Genomic DNA, 17742 nt, shown 5'->3' on the forward strand with positions numbered 1-17742 from the left:
AATCTCAATAACAAGTCTAAATGAAAATTACTTTAAAATTTAAATATATGACAAGACTTTGTCCTGAGTCCAAAAGATTGGATTTGATTTTTTTACCTTTGACCTCATACAATGGGACGCTTTTGCCAAATAAGCCAATCCCTTTGAAATTAAAATTTAAAATTCTTTGAAATGCAGAAGAGTAGCATTGAAATGCAGAAGAGTAGCACAAACCCATTAAGCAACGTTTATAAACGTAAGCATCTCTATCCAGAAGCAATTGGCTCTAATCACGGCATTTCCTAGATGAAATTAAGGTTTTATTTATCTCTTGCTACTTTTTTGGTAACATATCTCATGCTCATTTTTTCTCAAAAGGCTGATTGGCTCTTAGACATATGAGCGGTTGCATGTTTGCTATTATTATATAATTTTTTTTCTTCAGGAAAATCATTAATCTCATGGGACATTCCTTGCCTTTCCCCTCTTTATTTAAATGGTATAAACAGAACAGAATAATTAAAAAAAAATCCCTTCTCCGGTGCAAGATTTCAGAAACGTAGACAATCGTCTTCCTTACTGTTGACCGTTCGGCGTTTTCCTTGGCTTTGGATTCTTCCATTAGCCCATAGGAAAAAGCCAATCAATTAACAGAACACGAAACCAAAATTAATAGAGGGAAGAAAGCAAGAATGATATGGACAGCTAGGTTATTCCATTGTGGGTCATAGCCCTCGCAGATTCCATATGCTCAGGAACAATCTTATTACCATCATTGATGATAGAAGGTGCTGATTGTAGAGTTGAAACGAGTGAAGACTATATATGTTGTCTGAAATGGAATCACACTGTTCTCAGATTACCCAACAATAACAGAGGATATCGGCGATGGCTAGGAGGACGACGACACCGATGATCTGAAATTTCTCAACGGAATTCCACGAAGGAAAAGGGATAAGAAGAAGGAGAGAACATTTGAAAGATGGGTTCTTCTCAAGACAATCTAGTAGGTTTCATTTTGGCTCTTAGTTCTAGTGCTTTTATAGGGGCAAGCTTCATAATTAAGAAGAAGGGTCTGAAACGAGCAGCTGCTGCTTCTGGAGTTCGGGCAGGTGAGATTTGATTCTACTTTTGGACTGACTTGAGAATTTGTTTATGGGTTTTTGTTTTCTTGTGGTTTTCATTAATGGGTTTCTTTGGATTTTTTGTTTCTGCAGGAGTTGGTGGGTATTCTTATCTTTTGGAACCTCTCTGGTGGGCAGGGATGTGCACGAGTAAGTAAAATTCGAAGCCTTTTTGTTTGAGAATGTTTCATTTTCATTTGTTGTTATGCTGTTCCTAGGTTAGGTTATTAATTTTTGTAATAATTTCGAGCTTGGTTTCGGAAATTTAGTACTTTCTTCTCGCTTGTTTCAGCAATGCGAGTTTATCTTAAGGGTGAACACCAATTCATATATGGCTCTCTCTTAAGCTACTGATTTCAAATCACCCCATCACCACCCCACCACCCCCACCCGCCCCAATCTTTTGAGTTCATCTTGGGGGTCTCATCTCTTTCGTATACATTATTGGCTGGAGTAACCAATACAAACACTGTTGTTCATTTTGGCCTTTGGTCTTGTCACTGACCGTCTGCTATATCTGTTTGTTTAATCTGTTTAGTGTTTGTGGGAGAGGTTGCAAATTTTGTGGCCTATGCATTTGCCCCAGCAGTTCTTGTTACCCCACTTGGAGCCTTGAGCATTATTGTCAGGTAGGTTGGTCTTTCTAATCTGTTCAAGTTCTTACAGGTATTTATGTTATTACTTTATAAGGTCATTATGCTTCTTATTGACATTTGTGATGGGTTGGATGGCTGGTATAGTGCTGTTTTGGCTCACTTTATGTTAAAAGAGAAGTTACATAAATTGGGGATCTTGGGCTGTGTAATGTGCATTTCTGGTTCAATCATTATTGTTCTCCACGCACCAGAAGAGGGTGCAATCACTTCAGTTCAGCAAATATGGAATATGGCGACACAAACAGGTCAGAGTTGCTCACTTTCTTGTCAGTTTCCTCATCTTCTTTTGAATATAATGTTAATAAACGACTTGTTCATGTTTCAGCATTTTTGCTTTACGTGGCATCAGTGATTGTGCTGGTTTTCATTCTAGTCTTCCATTTCGCACCAATATGTGGACATACAAATGTGCTGGTTTTTACAGGCATTTGTTCTTTGATGGGCTCCCTCTCGGTGAGTTGGTCAACTCTCTAGTTTCTGCAATAGGTACTTGAGAACCCCCTACCCAAAAGGGAGAGGAAAAAAAAAAAAAAAAAAAAGAGAAGAAGAAGAAAAGAAAAAAGGTGAAGGTGCTGAAGAGGGGTAACCTCCAAACGTTCCTTGAGACCTAGTTTTGCTAGATTTAATTACTGTAACTAGTGGAATAATGATTACTGTTCATTATAGATATTGATAAGCTCATATGAAGTTACAGTTGGTTCACCAGTATGCCAGACTGCCAGTGTTACTTAGCTACTTGCTCTTGATCAGGAGCTAAAAGGACCAGAGTGTTCATAGTATTTGCATTATTATTCTAAAGAGTATCATCCAGTAGCTTTAAAAACATAGCTCAATGGAAATAAAAGCTAAGTTGACTTTAATTGAATTGAGCATTGTTTACTCTGCAGGTGATGAGTGTTAAGGCCCTTGGGATTTCCCTCAAATTAACTTTTGAGGGTGATAATCAATTAATATACCCAGAGACGTGGTTTTTTATGGTGGTGGTGATTACATGTGTTGTTACTCAAATGAATTATCTCAACAAGGTTAGTGTGAGTTATTCTTGTCATTACTGTTTTCATGCTTAGAAGAGTTCATCTTTCGGTCTGCAAGTTTATGATCAACTGGTATTCCATCTAGGGCTGCTAATTGAAGTGTACTCACATGTCAAAAGGGATGTGAAAATATGGATTACTGTTGTGGTAAATGCCCCTTCATTGGAGTCAAGAGTGTTTCCATTTTCCATCGAGCAAATTTTAACTCTCATCGTGATTGAGTTTTGTGAGTTGTACAATTTGAAAACTTACCACTAGCAATTGTATGTTCTCTGGCCTGATGCATATTTTTGTTCTAGATTCTTTCCTTTTCAATATTTTCTCTAGTTAATTATAAAATAGGATCTTTGGCATTAAGCAACAGGGCTTGTGGACTGTTTTAAGTTTAAACTTCTGAGACATTTGTCTTACACTAAGGACCAGGATACAGAACCTTATGATGAGTAATATGTTGAAAAAACCATACTTAAGCACTTGCCTGGTAGATCTTTCAAACCATGGTGTGGGATACTTTCATGGCAAAGGGTGAGAAGTAGCTTTTTAGTGAATTTGCTTGTTTCACTAGCCTCTAATAATATTTCTTTAACTAACATATTTTGGTTTCCTGTTAAATTGTGGGAAGATATGGAAAAGAGGAACCCAACCCAAATCGTGCCTCTGGTTTCATGACAATACAAAGATTTCATCCTGTGAGAAAATATTTTTATTTCTGTTTAATATAAATTTCAGTGCAAATTTTCTGAAGCATTTTTAAAAAGAAACCGGTTGATGGTGCCTAGAGTCTTCTATGGGAAGTAGATGATTTCTATATGACCACGTCTTGGTGCAATTATATTTGATGTGACATTCAATAGGACAGATTTGAAAGCTTGAAATAGTCCAGGACAGGTCTTAAATGAGAGGATAAATCGCACTTCTGAGATTTTCAAGGCAGCCGTAAAAGCTGAAGGAAAAAGGTATGTGACGGAATAAAAATCAGTCAGATTGTAGATAGCAGTTTGGGGACTAATAATGGAATAGGGATGTAAAGATTAGGTCTGAGATAATGTAAGTGATAGTGCAAAATGTCTCTATGCAATTGGCAAACTCAGGCCTTTGTATTGATTTCATAAACTAAGCTGAAACTGCCAAATCAATCCAGGGGACAGGCTAAAAGAGTAGTGGGGAATATCACAGATCTACAGGTGTAAAGGGTCTAAAATTGTTGTTGCATGATCCTTGCATGAGGGGTGAAACTTGATCAAAAGATGATTGATGGTTGGATAGGGCTGGGGTTGAGGGATAGAATATTGGTATATAGGTTGAGTAAGAAGTTGGGTCTATTTGTGTAGTTCATTTTCTGTTTTAAAGATTCAACAATTTCAGTATTGAGCGCAACTTAATTATACCCATGATTGTGAGCTTAGCAGTTGATTAGGAACCTCAAATTCTGCCACAATTTGAGTAGGGGATCACTGCTTATGTTTTGGCTAAGTAGTTTTCTTTTAAATTAGAAATTGCAATAGTCTGTTAGCTAAATCTCCGCTTTGTGGTTTTCCTTTTCTGTTGAAAGTTACAATAGGCTGATTACCCCCCTATTACAATCAGTTTAGTTGAAATCTTTGCTTCAATTGCTGCTGCTGCTGCTGCCTTTTTCTCTTGTGTGTGAGAATGTTCTTCCTTAGTTATTGCTGCAATTCTAGGATGCTATTTGCTTGGTAACTAAGTTGCTTAAGACTGGTCGGGGCCCGTGTACTCCTTGTTGATGAGAAGCTTGGGAGGTTTCATTAAAATTCTCCTTCAACATAGTTGATTACTCATTTTTCCAGCAAAAGCTGCTGCCACTAAAGGACTGCAACTACGGTAGACGAATTAGATCCCCTGATCTTCTAGGTCATAAGCAAGGTTTTTTTTTGGAGAAGATTCTGCACAGCTAATCCAAGCATTGGATCTACATCTCCTTTGGACATCATCCATACCCTAACTCAAGTGTACTGTCCAAATTCCATATATGTGAGATCCAACTATTTATTTCATTGTTCAATCAAAACTTTCCCAAACTAGAAACTTCAAACCTAAATTCCAGCCATTCTAACCATCAGAATTCCTTCATATATTAGGAACATCATTCCCTCAATAAAGGCCCCATCCGGTCCCCGCCAAAGCCCCAACTTGTCCTTGATCCATAAATTCAAGCAAAAGCTAAATTTCCCAAGAACCCCTTTAGATCTCCAATTCCAGCCATCAGTTTAGCTCTAAAAGTTGGATTGACGTTGAAACCAGCACCTTCTATACCCAATCCTAATCCATGTCCGGTAGTTAGTGGATCACAGCTTTAGCCTGAGGTCAAGGTGTAGAAACAGCCTCTCAGCGCCTCCCTCCGACCCCCCCCAGAAAAAAAAAAAAAAAGGAAAAAGAGAAAAAAAAGAAAAAAGAAAAAAGGGGTAAGGTTGCGTAGGAAAACTGCCCTTCAGGGACTCTGCTTGTGTAGTTATGTGGAAGGCTTCGACACCTGGTTTGCCCTTTTGGAAACCCTATCCCTAATTCTGCCCACATTGAGCTGGTTCTGTTCAAAGGTTCTGCTATTTGGCCCTTAGTCCTTCTAAGGTTACATCAATGGAAAATCAAGTACTCATGATTTGAAGACAAATTTTTATTCAGTGCTCATATACGTTTCAAGGACTTACAAGAAGAAGTTTGAAGGGTGTTGGTAAATAAAAAATTTAAAGGCAGTTTAGATAGAATTATCTACTCTTCCATAGAAAATGTTTCAAGCACGTTGAGAAATTGTCTGATTAACAATTTAAGATGCAACTAACAGAGACACGTTTGTTTTCTACCAATTTCCGATTCTACCTGTCTCTCTTGATGATTCAAATATTTATTGAAGGAAAATTAACTGGCAGTCTGGCATCAAGAAATTCTAGGATGGTTAAAGATGAGATAGAAATCAAGAACTAAGATTAACTAAGCTTCCTATTGCTCTGTTGGATCGGGAGACTGCATCGGTTCAGCTGGGCCCCTTTTGGTCCACTTCCATGGTTGTTTTCTAGTCTTATGGTTGGCTATGGATCACTTGTGCTATGTAACAAGTTGCTATTATTGTTGCCCTTAAATCCTTGCTTGGCTCATTGTCTTTGTTCGACCTTGGGCCTCTTATGCTTGTGTATCTAGTTTGCTTCATTTGTTGCTCTAACTAGTTGCTAAGCTCCATGCCTCTTAGGTTGCTTGTTAGTTGAGGCTTTTTTCTCGCTTTGTCCGGGCTTGTTGCTTGCTTGTCGGTTGCTTGTTGCTTGTACTCTTGTAAAATTTTCTCTTTGGTAATGAATTATTTAAGCATCCAAAAAGAAGAAGATTATATGGTACTTTTATCATCAAGGACTTGCAAGGTTGTTGGTTAACATATTGAGATTAGTAGAAGTGGAGAGTTTTGTTGTACTGGGTAGAACCCTTGTGAATTAAAAAAAGTCCTTGCTGTTTTACCTTGCCATGTTTATGTCGGTGTGAAGACTGTTGCTTGCAGTCTGATACTCTTATTAATACGACCTGAAAATACAAAATTTGGATTTCTGATGCAATCAGGCCCAACGATTGAACTTGTGATAAGATATGAGGTAAAAGAAGAATCTGTATTATTAAGTGGAAAAATAAAGTCGATGGTAAGGCAGCTAAAACAGATGAGAGCTATCCACTCAAAAGAAATGAGAGAGAAAGAAGAGAAAAATCAGATATATATATATGATTCCTGTATGCATTGCTCAACAACACAAAACTCTTCAAAAGTCAGATTCTGCACTCATATATTAATGAAGCAAAATCAAAACAAAATTCTATTTGGCTAGCTAGTGGTATTCTAGTCAACTTCAAACATGTAACTATCAATCACATGCACTACAACTCCCCCACTTTATGGACTTCTGTATTAGGCCCATTACAATTAAACCCAAAAATATAGATAATATAACCACTCAAAGATCAGTTCCAGCTCATTGGGGTCCATTTTAGCTTACACATAGGAATTCATGCGGGGGATTATTTCTAATGCAACTGCACTAAGAGAACCATAAATGAATCATATCAATAGCATTTAGAGAGTCAATATATATCTTCCATGGAGACATAAAACAAATGAGTAATACCTCGGAAATACGTTGAGTTTTTCAAACCCACCTGATTTAAGAAACTACTATTATAGAGAACCAATTTGGTTTTATGCCAAGATGATCCATGATTGAAGCTATTTACTTAGGAGACTTATGAAAAGATTTAGAGATTGCAAAAAGATCTTTATACACATTATTCACCTAAGAAAAACTTGTGATAGAGTCCTTGTAGAGTTAATCTGGCAAGGCGGCAAATACTAGAGAAGGGAAATGTTTCAAGTAAATATGTGGACATACTTAGTGATATGTTTGATCATGTGGGGAGTTTGGTTGTCAAAGGATTGTGGATGGGTCAAGGTAGTAAAGTCTCAACTGCAATTGGGTTACATCAAGTACCAATTTTAAGGGTTTTTTTTCCGTCTTTCCTCCCCCCTTCTTCTTTTCTTATGCTTATTATTGAGGTTTTAACATTGACACTTAAGATGAAGCTCCTTGGTGTTATCTTTTTCCTGATGATATCATTTTGTGGATGTGACAAAAGGAGGGAGTGCACCAAGTGAGTTTGGAGATCAGTCTTGGAATCAAAAGGTCTTTAAGACAAGTAGAATGGGACCCTAGGAGGGTTACTCAGTTGGGAATCCCATACTTGTGGGGAAGAGGTCATGCGTCACAAGTCTCATTTGACTATTTTAAATCTAGAGAAAGAGGAAGGGATAAGTAGGATGAAAATGGTGTATGTGGTTTATAAATGACAGGATATTGAAGTGGTTAAATCAATGAAATGGAGGTTCCATAAAGTGGTTATTTTAGGTGATTGGTTCTATCATGAATAAAGAGGATGATGTCTTGCGGAGAATTAGAAAGATATTTGTGGATGAGTGCATTTGGTATTTTGTGTGATCGACATATTCATTTTTAAACTTTATAAGGTTGTCATGTGACTGGTGCTAATGTGAACACAAGGAACACCCCCCTTTACCGAAACCCTAAGTGGGGCACCTAGGATGGCTCCAAGAAGCCACCCTAACCTGGCCAAACCCCTATTATGGGGTAGTTTGGGCATTCTGCCCGCCTTTTTAATGCCGGAATTTTTTCTAGATTAATTCTAAACTTTTAGTGGAGTTTAAATTTGTAAGTTAAGTTGTGTTTGGATTGGTCTTAGGAGTTTTGTTTTGATTAAAAGTTGTTTTGTTGAGTCCTTGTTATCTTAATTAGCATGTGCCTAAGAGTTTAATGAAAAAGAATTCAGCATGTGCTTATTTAAGTTAACTTGAAGTCTGGTTTTAACATGTGTCTTTATTAGCAGATTTCAAATCAATAGTCCCTGTATGTCATGGGATCCTTATCTATGAAGGATTCCCACCTAGAGTTAAGGTCTTTTTAAGCATTTAGAGTCCAATCCAAGAGTATTGGTCAAGTGGTGGGATCCTTATCTATTAAGGAATCCCACGTAAGTTAGAGTCTTTTGAAGCTATAAATAGCTTAGCAGTCTATGTAATTTTCACTTTTGATGATTAATAAAATTGTGGAGTTTGGGATCAGGGTTTCCTAGTTGAAGGGGCCTTGGTTGAGTAAGAATTGTGCAATATCAGCTTCTTCTTCTTCTTCATTCCAGCCTTCTACAATCAATAGACAAGAAGCCAGAGTCGAATTCCAGCATTAATCAAGTAAGTATAGAAATTCCCCAACCCATCCCCTGCTCTCTCTCTCTCACGCAAGAGCCCCCAGCCCTCTCATGTTTCTGTGCAACCTTCCCTACCCCTGCCCTTGCTGCTGCACTTCACAGCAGCTTCCCCCACCCCTACAACTCCCCTGTTCCCCTTCCCCAACCCCTGTGACCTCATCTAGGACCTCCCCTACCTTCCTTACTACTCTAGCCAAAACCTCCCCAACCCTAGTTTCTGAATTTTGCTAAAAAGTCCAGATGTGTATTCACACTACAGCACAGCTTGAGAGTGATAAAACACCCTATAAACCACCCTAGGATACCCATTCACCTTTGCTGGAATTTCCTGGGCAGCCCTTAGATTTAGGGAAATTCCTACCCTTAGACCTAAATATGGGTTTACATCAGGTGCAGAACATTAGGTAGTTCACAAGTGTCATGTAGATAGAAGTGAATTGTAAAGGAGGATATTAAAATTGATGCAGGCAAAACTAGGAAAGAGAAAGTACAGAATGATCAATATTGGAGCTGATTTGGGAGCAGCTCCAATACAGGAAAAGTTACAAGAAAGCCATTTTAGGTTGCATAGGAATGTTCAACAAAGGCCTTTGGATGCTCCATTATAGGATAGTGATTTAATTCAGATAAGAAGAATAAAAGAGCTGGGGGTAGACCAAAAAATGACCCCAGGAGAAGTGATGGGAAGGACATGCATAGCATATGCCTTCTATCAAGCATGGCCCTGAATGAGCTGATTTGGGGGCAAGGATCCATTAAGCCAACCCCTCTTAGTTGGGATAAAGCTGAGTTTTGTTGTTGTATAGAACTTCATAATGTTTGTAGGGTTGATATTATGACTTATGAGATCCTATAATCACTGTAGAAGGGGTTTAGCTAGGGTTTTTCCCCCCTAGTGACAGCTGTGACCTGATGCACAAAGGCTGAGGTTCAAGCTGCGAACTTGATGCACCACTGAGGTTCAAGCTGCGAATTTGATGCACCAAACGTCTTCCTTTATTTGGGCATGATACCCACAACAAAAGTGGCTTAGTTGTTATAGCATTTGGAGAGTTGCCCATTGTTCTTTCTTCCCCATCAGTACTACTCAGGTGGGCAACTTTAACAAAACTAAAAAGGCATATCTAGTGCATGAGGCTCCTGCCACTTAGGGTGTGGGAGGGTTATAATGTATACAGTCTCACCTCTACTTTCATTGGGAGACTGTTTCCATACTTAACAATATGTCATGGTGACTCAAGGTGTGGAGGGGAGCCTGGGCCATTGGGTGACAGGATGCTTGAGTATTACTTCTGAGTCACCAACAGCAAGAAAAGATGTAAGCATTGAGAAGATAAATAATGCAACAATAAATAATGTAAATTTACATTATTCACTCCCCTACCATGATAAATGAAGGTTTCTTTTTCTTGGTTGGGGGGGGGGGTTGCTACTGCCCAAGTGTTTGAATAGAGAAGAGAAGGTAGGAGTAAAGAGGAGAAGGGAGAACCTCAAAAGAAGAGGAAGAGGAAGAACCAGCAATGATAATGAAGAAGAAAGAGAGGAAATGGGAAAATAAACCTTCAACAGTAACTTAGAATCCGTTCTCAGAATAATATAACCTAGAAAGACTGAGGACCAGTTAACAGGATGTTGAAAGGATCCAGCTCGAATTGCGCTGATTTCTGGGTTAGGTTTAGTTTTTCCGTTTTGTGGGATTAAAAAGGACTTAGATGCATACTTAATTTCTAAAATCTAGTCCTAGAAAGAAAATAAAAGCTTTATTGTGATTGTATTTAATAACTGTATGACAGTTGAACGTCATGTACTATCATATATGTCATGGTTGACAGAGCTTCACTAATAAATCTGTGAAATTGAAATGACAACAATGTACCTGGAGGGGCTGGTATGGAGGCTGCACATGTCTCTTTTTCTTGCCAAAAATCAAGTCCTACATTAAACCTTTATAAATAATTGAAGCTGTTGTAGACTTCAACTCGTACCTGGTAAATAATTTTAGAGTTTATATTCAAATTTCTCCATTAACTGTATCTTGTGAGTTTATAAATTCTTGAAGCTGTTGTAGACTTCAAACAGCTTCAACTCTTACCTGGTGAATAATTTGAGTTTATTCAAATTTACTCGTTAACTGTTTCTTGCAAACTTTATTTGTCACTAAATGAAAAATGCTTTAGTTTCCTAGTTTAACGCAATCAATTTACATCCCCCCCCCCCCCCCCGCGGTTTCAGTCCCATCTTATTATGAATTCTTTCATTAACCTCCTTCATTGTTTCAGGCTCTTGACACCTTCAACACTGCAATTGTGTCTCCCATATATTACGTCATGTTCACCTCACTTACTATTCTTGCAAGTGTCATAATGTTCAAGGTATAAACAGACCGTTTCCCTACTGGTTTCATATAGTGTTTGAGGCGCCATTTCTTCTCATTGTACAAAGTGACTCCTTTCTGGATTAGCTTATTGGGTTGAAACCCCAACCTATCCAAAACATAGAATTGCTTGGGTCTGGTCATCTCTTTGATTTTAAGTCCAGCATGCTCGGATATGTAGAAAGTTGAATTGATGAAATAAATATCAGAAGAAATAGCCCCAGCATGCTAGGATATACAGAAAGTTGAATTGAAATATTAAGAAATAGCCTTTCTCTGGTGAATTTCTCACTTTTGGTTCTGGTAGCTTGTGTCAGGACTGGGATAGCCAAAGTGCGGGGAGCATTGTGTCTGAAATATGCGGCTTTATTGTTGTGCTTTCTGGGACCATCTTATTGCACGTGACAAAAGACTTCGAGAGGAGCCCATCTTTTATAGGTTAATGATGAATTTGCTAATTTCTGCTCGTTTAGCCATACTATCAAAGTATCATGAGACAATCAATTTGTGAAATTTTCAACTATCTGGGACCTTCTACTTAATGTTTCCCATTCATGTAGGTAATAACTACACACCCATATCCCCATCATTATCAACCCGGCTTTGCAATGGAAATGGGGAAGTATCAAAGCATGATGAAGAGAATGTACCTCCTGAGAATATCTGCTTGAGAAGACAGGAGCTATACTAGTTGCTGTCTACTTTCCAAAACTGATACCACCATATCGGATAACAGAGACAAGAAATTTCAGTGGAAATTCTGCCAATGCTGAGAAAGTAGACTATGCTTAGATGAGTCTCGTTATTCAGTCCAATGGATTTCAGCAGAAAATATTGGGGGCTTATATGAAGATTAAATGAATTTAGTTCAGCTAGCTGTGGTGTCAGTGATGAAGAGGTCAGGATTATGGTGATAAATATCTTCCATGCTGCAATGCATGCCACTGCATACTTGTTAAAAATTCTTGCAGTTGCTGTGCTGGAGGTTTTCTGGAGGTGGTGATTTGTGCAAATATAACAGATTCATTGGTGACATGAGAAACATCGACTTCCTCTGGGTCTTGTGCAGGAATTCTTTCTGACTGTGTCAGCATGTTTAAGTGATTTTTGTGTGGAATGCCTCTTCAGCACCCCACAAGTTTTGGGTATTTCGGGGCTGTGAGGAAGACTGACTGCCTCCTTGTATAGTGATATTTGATTTATTGTTCTGTTTCACTTGTAATCCTCAAATTTAGTTAGTAATAAACCCCTTCCTGTGAGGAGAGGGAGGATATGAGTACACGAACAGGGAAGAAGTTTGAAATTGTTACCCTCGACATTCTTATGTAGTGGAGCCGTTGCCAAACCAATGTTGCATACTGATTTTCAAGATGAATTTTCTGACGTCTCCTTCAACATGTGCGGTTCCCTTCTGAGATTCACCTGGTTTATGTTTAGTTCTTAGCAAACACAGATCTGTTTGATGAACAAGACATAGCTGAATGTGCCCCTTTATTTATAACATATTTTCTTCCAGTCTCTCTAAATCTTCTGCTTTGGACCCTACCCTTACTGCTTTGTTATTGTATTCTAGCACACAGGTATGAGTTTAAATTGTTGCTGGTCAGGGAGGGAGAAGAGGGGGGGGGGGGGGGGTTGTGGCTTTCCTGTTAGCAGACTCAAACTCAAGAACTGGTGAGCTTGGGCTTAGCACACAGCAACATCACCATCTGTGCTAGACAGTTGCTTTCCAGAACAAAGCTGAAACTGATTCTGTAATTACATTTTAATCTGATTTTCTTGGCTAACAATTATGCCCCTTGGAGCAGAAATAGCAATGGACTATTGAGGCCAGAGCTCTAATTCTCTGGATGGCTTGGACTTTTGTCCCTGCAGTTTTGGATGGAGATTTTAGATTGGAAGTGATGTTTCATGGGACATCCATTTTCAAGCCATGTATGCATCCTTCAAAATTTTCGAGCCTTGCTCGATTTAGTGAAGCGATTTGCAGTCCGTTAGGTTGTGTGTGGATGGAGGGGGAAAAAGGCTAGTCGGTAGTTACCTTTGCTCATAGTTGGTCAAATGACATTGAGATTCGTCGTAGTTGGATAATGGCAGTTACATCCTCTCTTACCTAAAATAGATAACAAGAGCTCGTTATCGTCATTCTTCTCAATTAAGCGGGTTGACGGTGAGTGTGTTGGATTTGCAATTACAAACATGAGTTTATATTTTCTGTTGCGTAGATATGTATCTGCTACTTGTCAACTTTTAGACCTAATGGCTGAGAAAAATCATTGACAATTCTTAGATCTAAATAAGGGACACTGGACAGGTAGCAAATAAATGGGTCAGACAGTTATTATCGCACGATTCGCAGCAAACAAAATACTCCGCTAGGGTTTGGTTTGGTTCGGTTTTTTTTTCTTCTTTTTTTTAGGGAAGGTTGAACCTTGACCTCTTCACTAATAGGCGTTGATCATTGTCAACTGTGCAAACCCCTTGGTGGTGACAACAATAATATTTACTCACATAGAAATTCAAGCAATAATGAAATTCATTGTTTGGCTCATTTTCAAAAAAAAGAAAAAAAAAAAATAAAATCGATACAAGGCATGAATTCTCATCATCTTATGACTTATGTCATGCAGTTCGTTTGTTCAAATTAAATATATTTGATATGACCAAAATAGTTAACAGTAAACAAATATTGCATGAACCTTTTGGTTCTATCTGATAAATAAATAACTGAAGCCTAGAAAGAAAAGCATAAATTAAATCTAAGATGTGAAAAGGTGTTTCATGGTATCATTGAGATGCTTTACCCCTTTTTAGTCTTACACAATTATGTTTTGGACATCATATGTCCAAGATTAAGATAATGGAGGAAATTGAGAAAATTGAAGAGTTTATTTATTATGGTAATGATGTTTGAGCCCAGGTTCGATGTGTCTGTTCATGTCGCCGTGTCGGTGGTTGGCGACACCACCGACACGGCGATGTTTCGTCGATACTTCGGCGATTTTATACCATCGATCAGGAGTTCCTTCTAGATGTAGCTTGCTCAAACAACTTATCCTCAACACGAGACCAAGAAGATGGAGAGGAAAAAGAAACAGAAGTTGAAGGAGGTTGTTCACGTTCCATGGTTATCTCGGGACATCTTCGATTAGTCGGCGATTCCTTCCGGATTCTCAGTTCATATTGGAATTAGAGCTGGTTTCCGCGTTCTCTTGTTCTTCAAAGGATAAACTATAAAGAGGCAGAGGGGTTTCGGTTTCTGTTCCTAAACTTCCTGCGATCAAGTTACAGTCCTGCGATCAAGTTACAGGTAGTTTTACCTTTTCTCCCTTTTTCTTTCAAACCACAATCTTCCTTTCTGCTAGTCCACTGCTTCATGCCTTCACCTGAAACGAGAGAGAGGGGGAGATTCGCTGGCCGGAAATTTGCAGCGCAAAGGGCTCTGCTTCACCTGAAACTAACGAGAAATATCTGAAAATGGATGTCGCCGGCAAAGGGCGAGAGTGAGGGAGAGAGATACTGAAGAAGAAGAGCAGCGGTGACCGTCGTCAGAGTCGGAGAAGGTGAAGAACAGCGGCGATAGTTCGATTTTGGGCGATACTTCGCCGGTTCGACGATTTTCCGGGGACTTTTCGATGACTTTCCGTCGATGTCGTATCGAACCCCAGTTTCGTGTCGCCCTTCAGCGACATACCGATTTATCGCGATATTTCTGCGATAAATCGACAACATAATGTACATTGGTTTGAGCATGTAACAAAAAAAAAAATGATGTTTGAGCATGACGATCATCCTTACACTGCATCTCCAATGATTTACAATGAATCCATTTTTAATTCATTCAGTTTTGTTTTTTCTTCCTCCTCTTAATGAAATATTTCTGTTTACGAAGCAATTAGAAAATAATTTCTTAATTAAGAACTAGGTAAATGAGAAAGTGAATGATTTTAGGCTCTTTTTGGTATCAATTATCATTGTCAATTATGAGAAATTTTCATTATTTTAAATTGTTTGGCATCTATTTTGAATTTTATTTCTATTTAAAATAATAGAAAAACCTCCAAAATCCATAATGAACTTTTTGTCCATTATGGATTATGATGAGAATTTCATTATCTTCATTTGTGTAAGTTTACTTAAAGTTCTATAAGTAAGATGAGGGTAAAATAGTCAATACACATTCTTTTATAACAACCATACTTTTTCCTTCTTTTCTCACTTGTTTACTATCATTTTTAACAATTTTTTATCTTGACACCAAACTTATTTTCCATTTCATAATTTATTTTCGATAAAATTCACCAAACCATTTTTCATTCTTGACCAAAAATGAATTCTTGTACTTATTTATTTTAAATAGGCATAATAGAGAATGAGAATTGATACCAAAAAGAGCCTTAAAAGATAAAGAATAAGTTGCTTCTGCACCTCAAAATAGAGGATTTTAAACACTACACTACACTTTTATCTTTGAATAGTAAAAGAAACCCCAAAGGACCGGGTCTTTTGACCCAGTCGTGTTAAAAAAAAAAAAAAAACTGAATTTGAATTTTGCTTTGCTTCTCTTGTGGTTGAATCTCCCCAACTACATTGCCTTTGGTCTCCGTAGTTCCAGTCCTAATTTTTGATATTGGGTATAAACGAGTCTTTGACTAGAGCTTCTCTTCTTGAAGTTTCTCATCTTAATGGGTGTTGTTGGTAGCAGTTTGGATTTGTCTCCGTCGCCTTTGACCGAATCATCATTGAATGTTGAAGGATGTGGATGTTGAAGTTCGGATTTAATGAAACCAGGATTTAGCTTGTCGTGGAATGATGGTGGAACTTAGTATCCAAAGACCAAATACCACAAAAATCTTCTTACAAACCTAATTCTGTAAGTGGCTCTCTCTCTCCTTTTTTTTTTAATCAAAGATAATTTTAAAAATTAAATTATGCATTATTATATTATTTCGAGATCAGTGTGGGGATCTAAGGTTAGGTAAGTGTTTAACTTGGGCTACCTTGACTTTGCTTGGTGGGTTAGGATCAAGGTCATGGCCATGGTTTGACGAAGGTATAGGAAAAGAGTCAGGGCAACACCAGGGCAAAACTAGGGTATACGACGTAAGATGTAGGTTTAAAAAAACCTTGCCTAACCCGACCTTGTTGCAGCCCTATACTGTAATCTATTATGATAAACGAGCAATCTTTAGGAATTACGCTTGAGTCAACTTTAGTATCTTCTACTATTAGAATTGTCCATGAATTTCCAGAGGAAATTTGAGATTTGTGTTAAGCTTCATAAGACATGGACTACAATAGATTGGGGACTTGAGCCAACCAGAGCCCAATTAAGTTTGTATAGAGCGGGACACTTTTTTAATCACATAAGAGTGTTTGATTAGGTAACTTCACGAATTTTAAATCCATAGAATTATGACACTGATTTAATGGATACTGCATCTATGGATTTAAAATAATAATAATAAAAAAAACAATACAAAAATCCGTGGAACTATATAACTAAATGCAGTATAAAAAGTTTCATAATAATTCAATGTGGATGGGATTTAAAAGATTCATGGATTATTACCAAAAAAAAAAAAATCATGGATCATCTTCTCTCTTGGTTAAGAAACAAAATAATTGCCAATGATGGGTTAAGCGGTTAAAGACTCTACCTCCCACGGGGAGGTCTTGGGTTCGCACTCATTCGGCGGCATTAATTTGAGGATGTAATCGTGGTGCGCGCAAGCTGGCCCGGATGAACCTCATAAAAAAAAATGTAAAAATAGAAGAAGTTAAATTTGGCCAAAAAAAAGAAACAAAATAATGGAACATCTAAGATTACTGCATTTAAATTCGAGTAAACATTATCTGCTATGCACAATCTTTATTGTGTATGATAGTGCATATATATACCAAATAAAAGGCTAAGAAAATAGAAATACTAAAAGATTATTTTTTAATCACAAATACTTCATATCTTTGGCAAGTGCCAGAACTTGAAGAAAGAAGGTACATTGCGGTTTCCAATTCTTCTATTCTTTCGCTTTTTAACTTGTAATTCCATTTTTTGACAGATTTCTCTCATGATGATATTGATTGGATTTATTTTTCAAATTTTCATATAAAGATTCACTGGTTCAAGTCAATTTCTATCAAAATTTCATCTCTCTTTATTGTACGTTCCAAAATTTTCATTTCTCAATTTCATCCGTATGTTTCAATTGTTCTAAATTTCTCTTTGATTCTCATCTCTTCATTTTCTAAGTTTTTTTTTTTTGGCATTTTCATTTGTTCAGAGATCTGGTTTGATGAACTACATTGAATTAGATGATATAATCACTATTCAATGATCGATTTCCTAACATTTATGTATCGTTTATTTTACTAGCTTGATTTCTAAGCTCTTCACTATAACTTTCAGATCTGGAAGCTATTGAACGGTTTAAATTAGTGTAGTTCGATGTAAGAGTACTTCTGTTAAATCATGCTCTTCACTATATTTTCGGATCTGTAAGCTATTGAACAGTTTGAATTGGTGAAGTTCGACGTAAGAGTTCTGTTAAATCAAGCTCTTCACTATAAACATTCTTTGTTGTGTGCTATTTTTTGTCGTGCACATATATACCAAATAAAAGGCTAAGAAAACAAAGGTACTAAAAGACTATTTTGAATTTTTAAAATCTAAAATTAAGTTTTTAATCTCAACATTTTATTTGGTATAGAGAGTGCACTGCCGCAGAGAAATGTACACAACAAATGATTTTTTCCTTCCAACATTTAACCCTCAAACCATTTTTAAAACATTTTTAATGAAAAAATAA

At 37.4% G+C, this 17742-nt stretch overlaps 1 protein-coding gene across 1 annotated transcript; it reads left to right on the plus strand.

The window, feature by feature from the left end:
• Positions 1 to 521: 521 nt before the first annotated feature.
• On the plus strand, positions 522 to 12479 carry LOC149002219 (putative magnesium transporter NIPA6). The gene is made up of 9 exons (XM_089137293.1): positions 522 to 1091; positions 1197 to 1253; positions 1642 to 1732; positions 1844 to 2004; positions 2085 to 2212; positions 2647 to 2784; positions 10839 to 10931; positions 11251 to 11371; positions 11494 to 12479. The coding sequence occupies exons 1-9, from the start codon at positions 962 to 964 to the stop codon at positions 11622 to 11624; spliced, it is 1050 nt and encodes a 349-aa protein (XP_088993419.1). The 5' UTR covers positions 522 to 961; the 3' UTR covers positions 11625 to 12479.
• Positions 12480 to 17742: the final 5263 nt, after the last annotated feature.

This window comes from Hakea prostrata, chromosome 10 (assembly GCF_041222555.1).
Source record: "Hakea prostrata isolate BN-2017 chromosome 10, UWA_Hpros_2, whole genome shotgun sequence".
In the NCBI taxonomy this organism is placed as follows: domain Eukaryota; kingdom Viridiplantae; phylum Streptophyta; class Magnoliopsida; order Proteales; family Proteaceae; genus Hakea; species Hakea prostrata.

Bases quoted from the DNA above. Each gene is read 5' to 3' on its own strand.
- LOC149002219 (XM_089137293.1), top strand. From the start codon at position 962: ATGGGTTCTTCTCAAGACAATCTAGTAGGTTTCATTTTGGCTCTTAGT. The intron at 1,254-1,641 runs GTAAGTAAAATT...TAATCTGTTTAG, and splicing joins GTGGGCAGGGATGTGCACGA to TGTTTGTGGGAGAGGTTGCA. The intron at 10,932-11,250 runs GTATAAACAGAC...AGCTTGTGTCAG, and splicing joins CAAGTGTCATAATGTTCAAG to GACTGGGATAGCCAAAGTGC.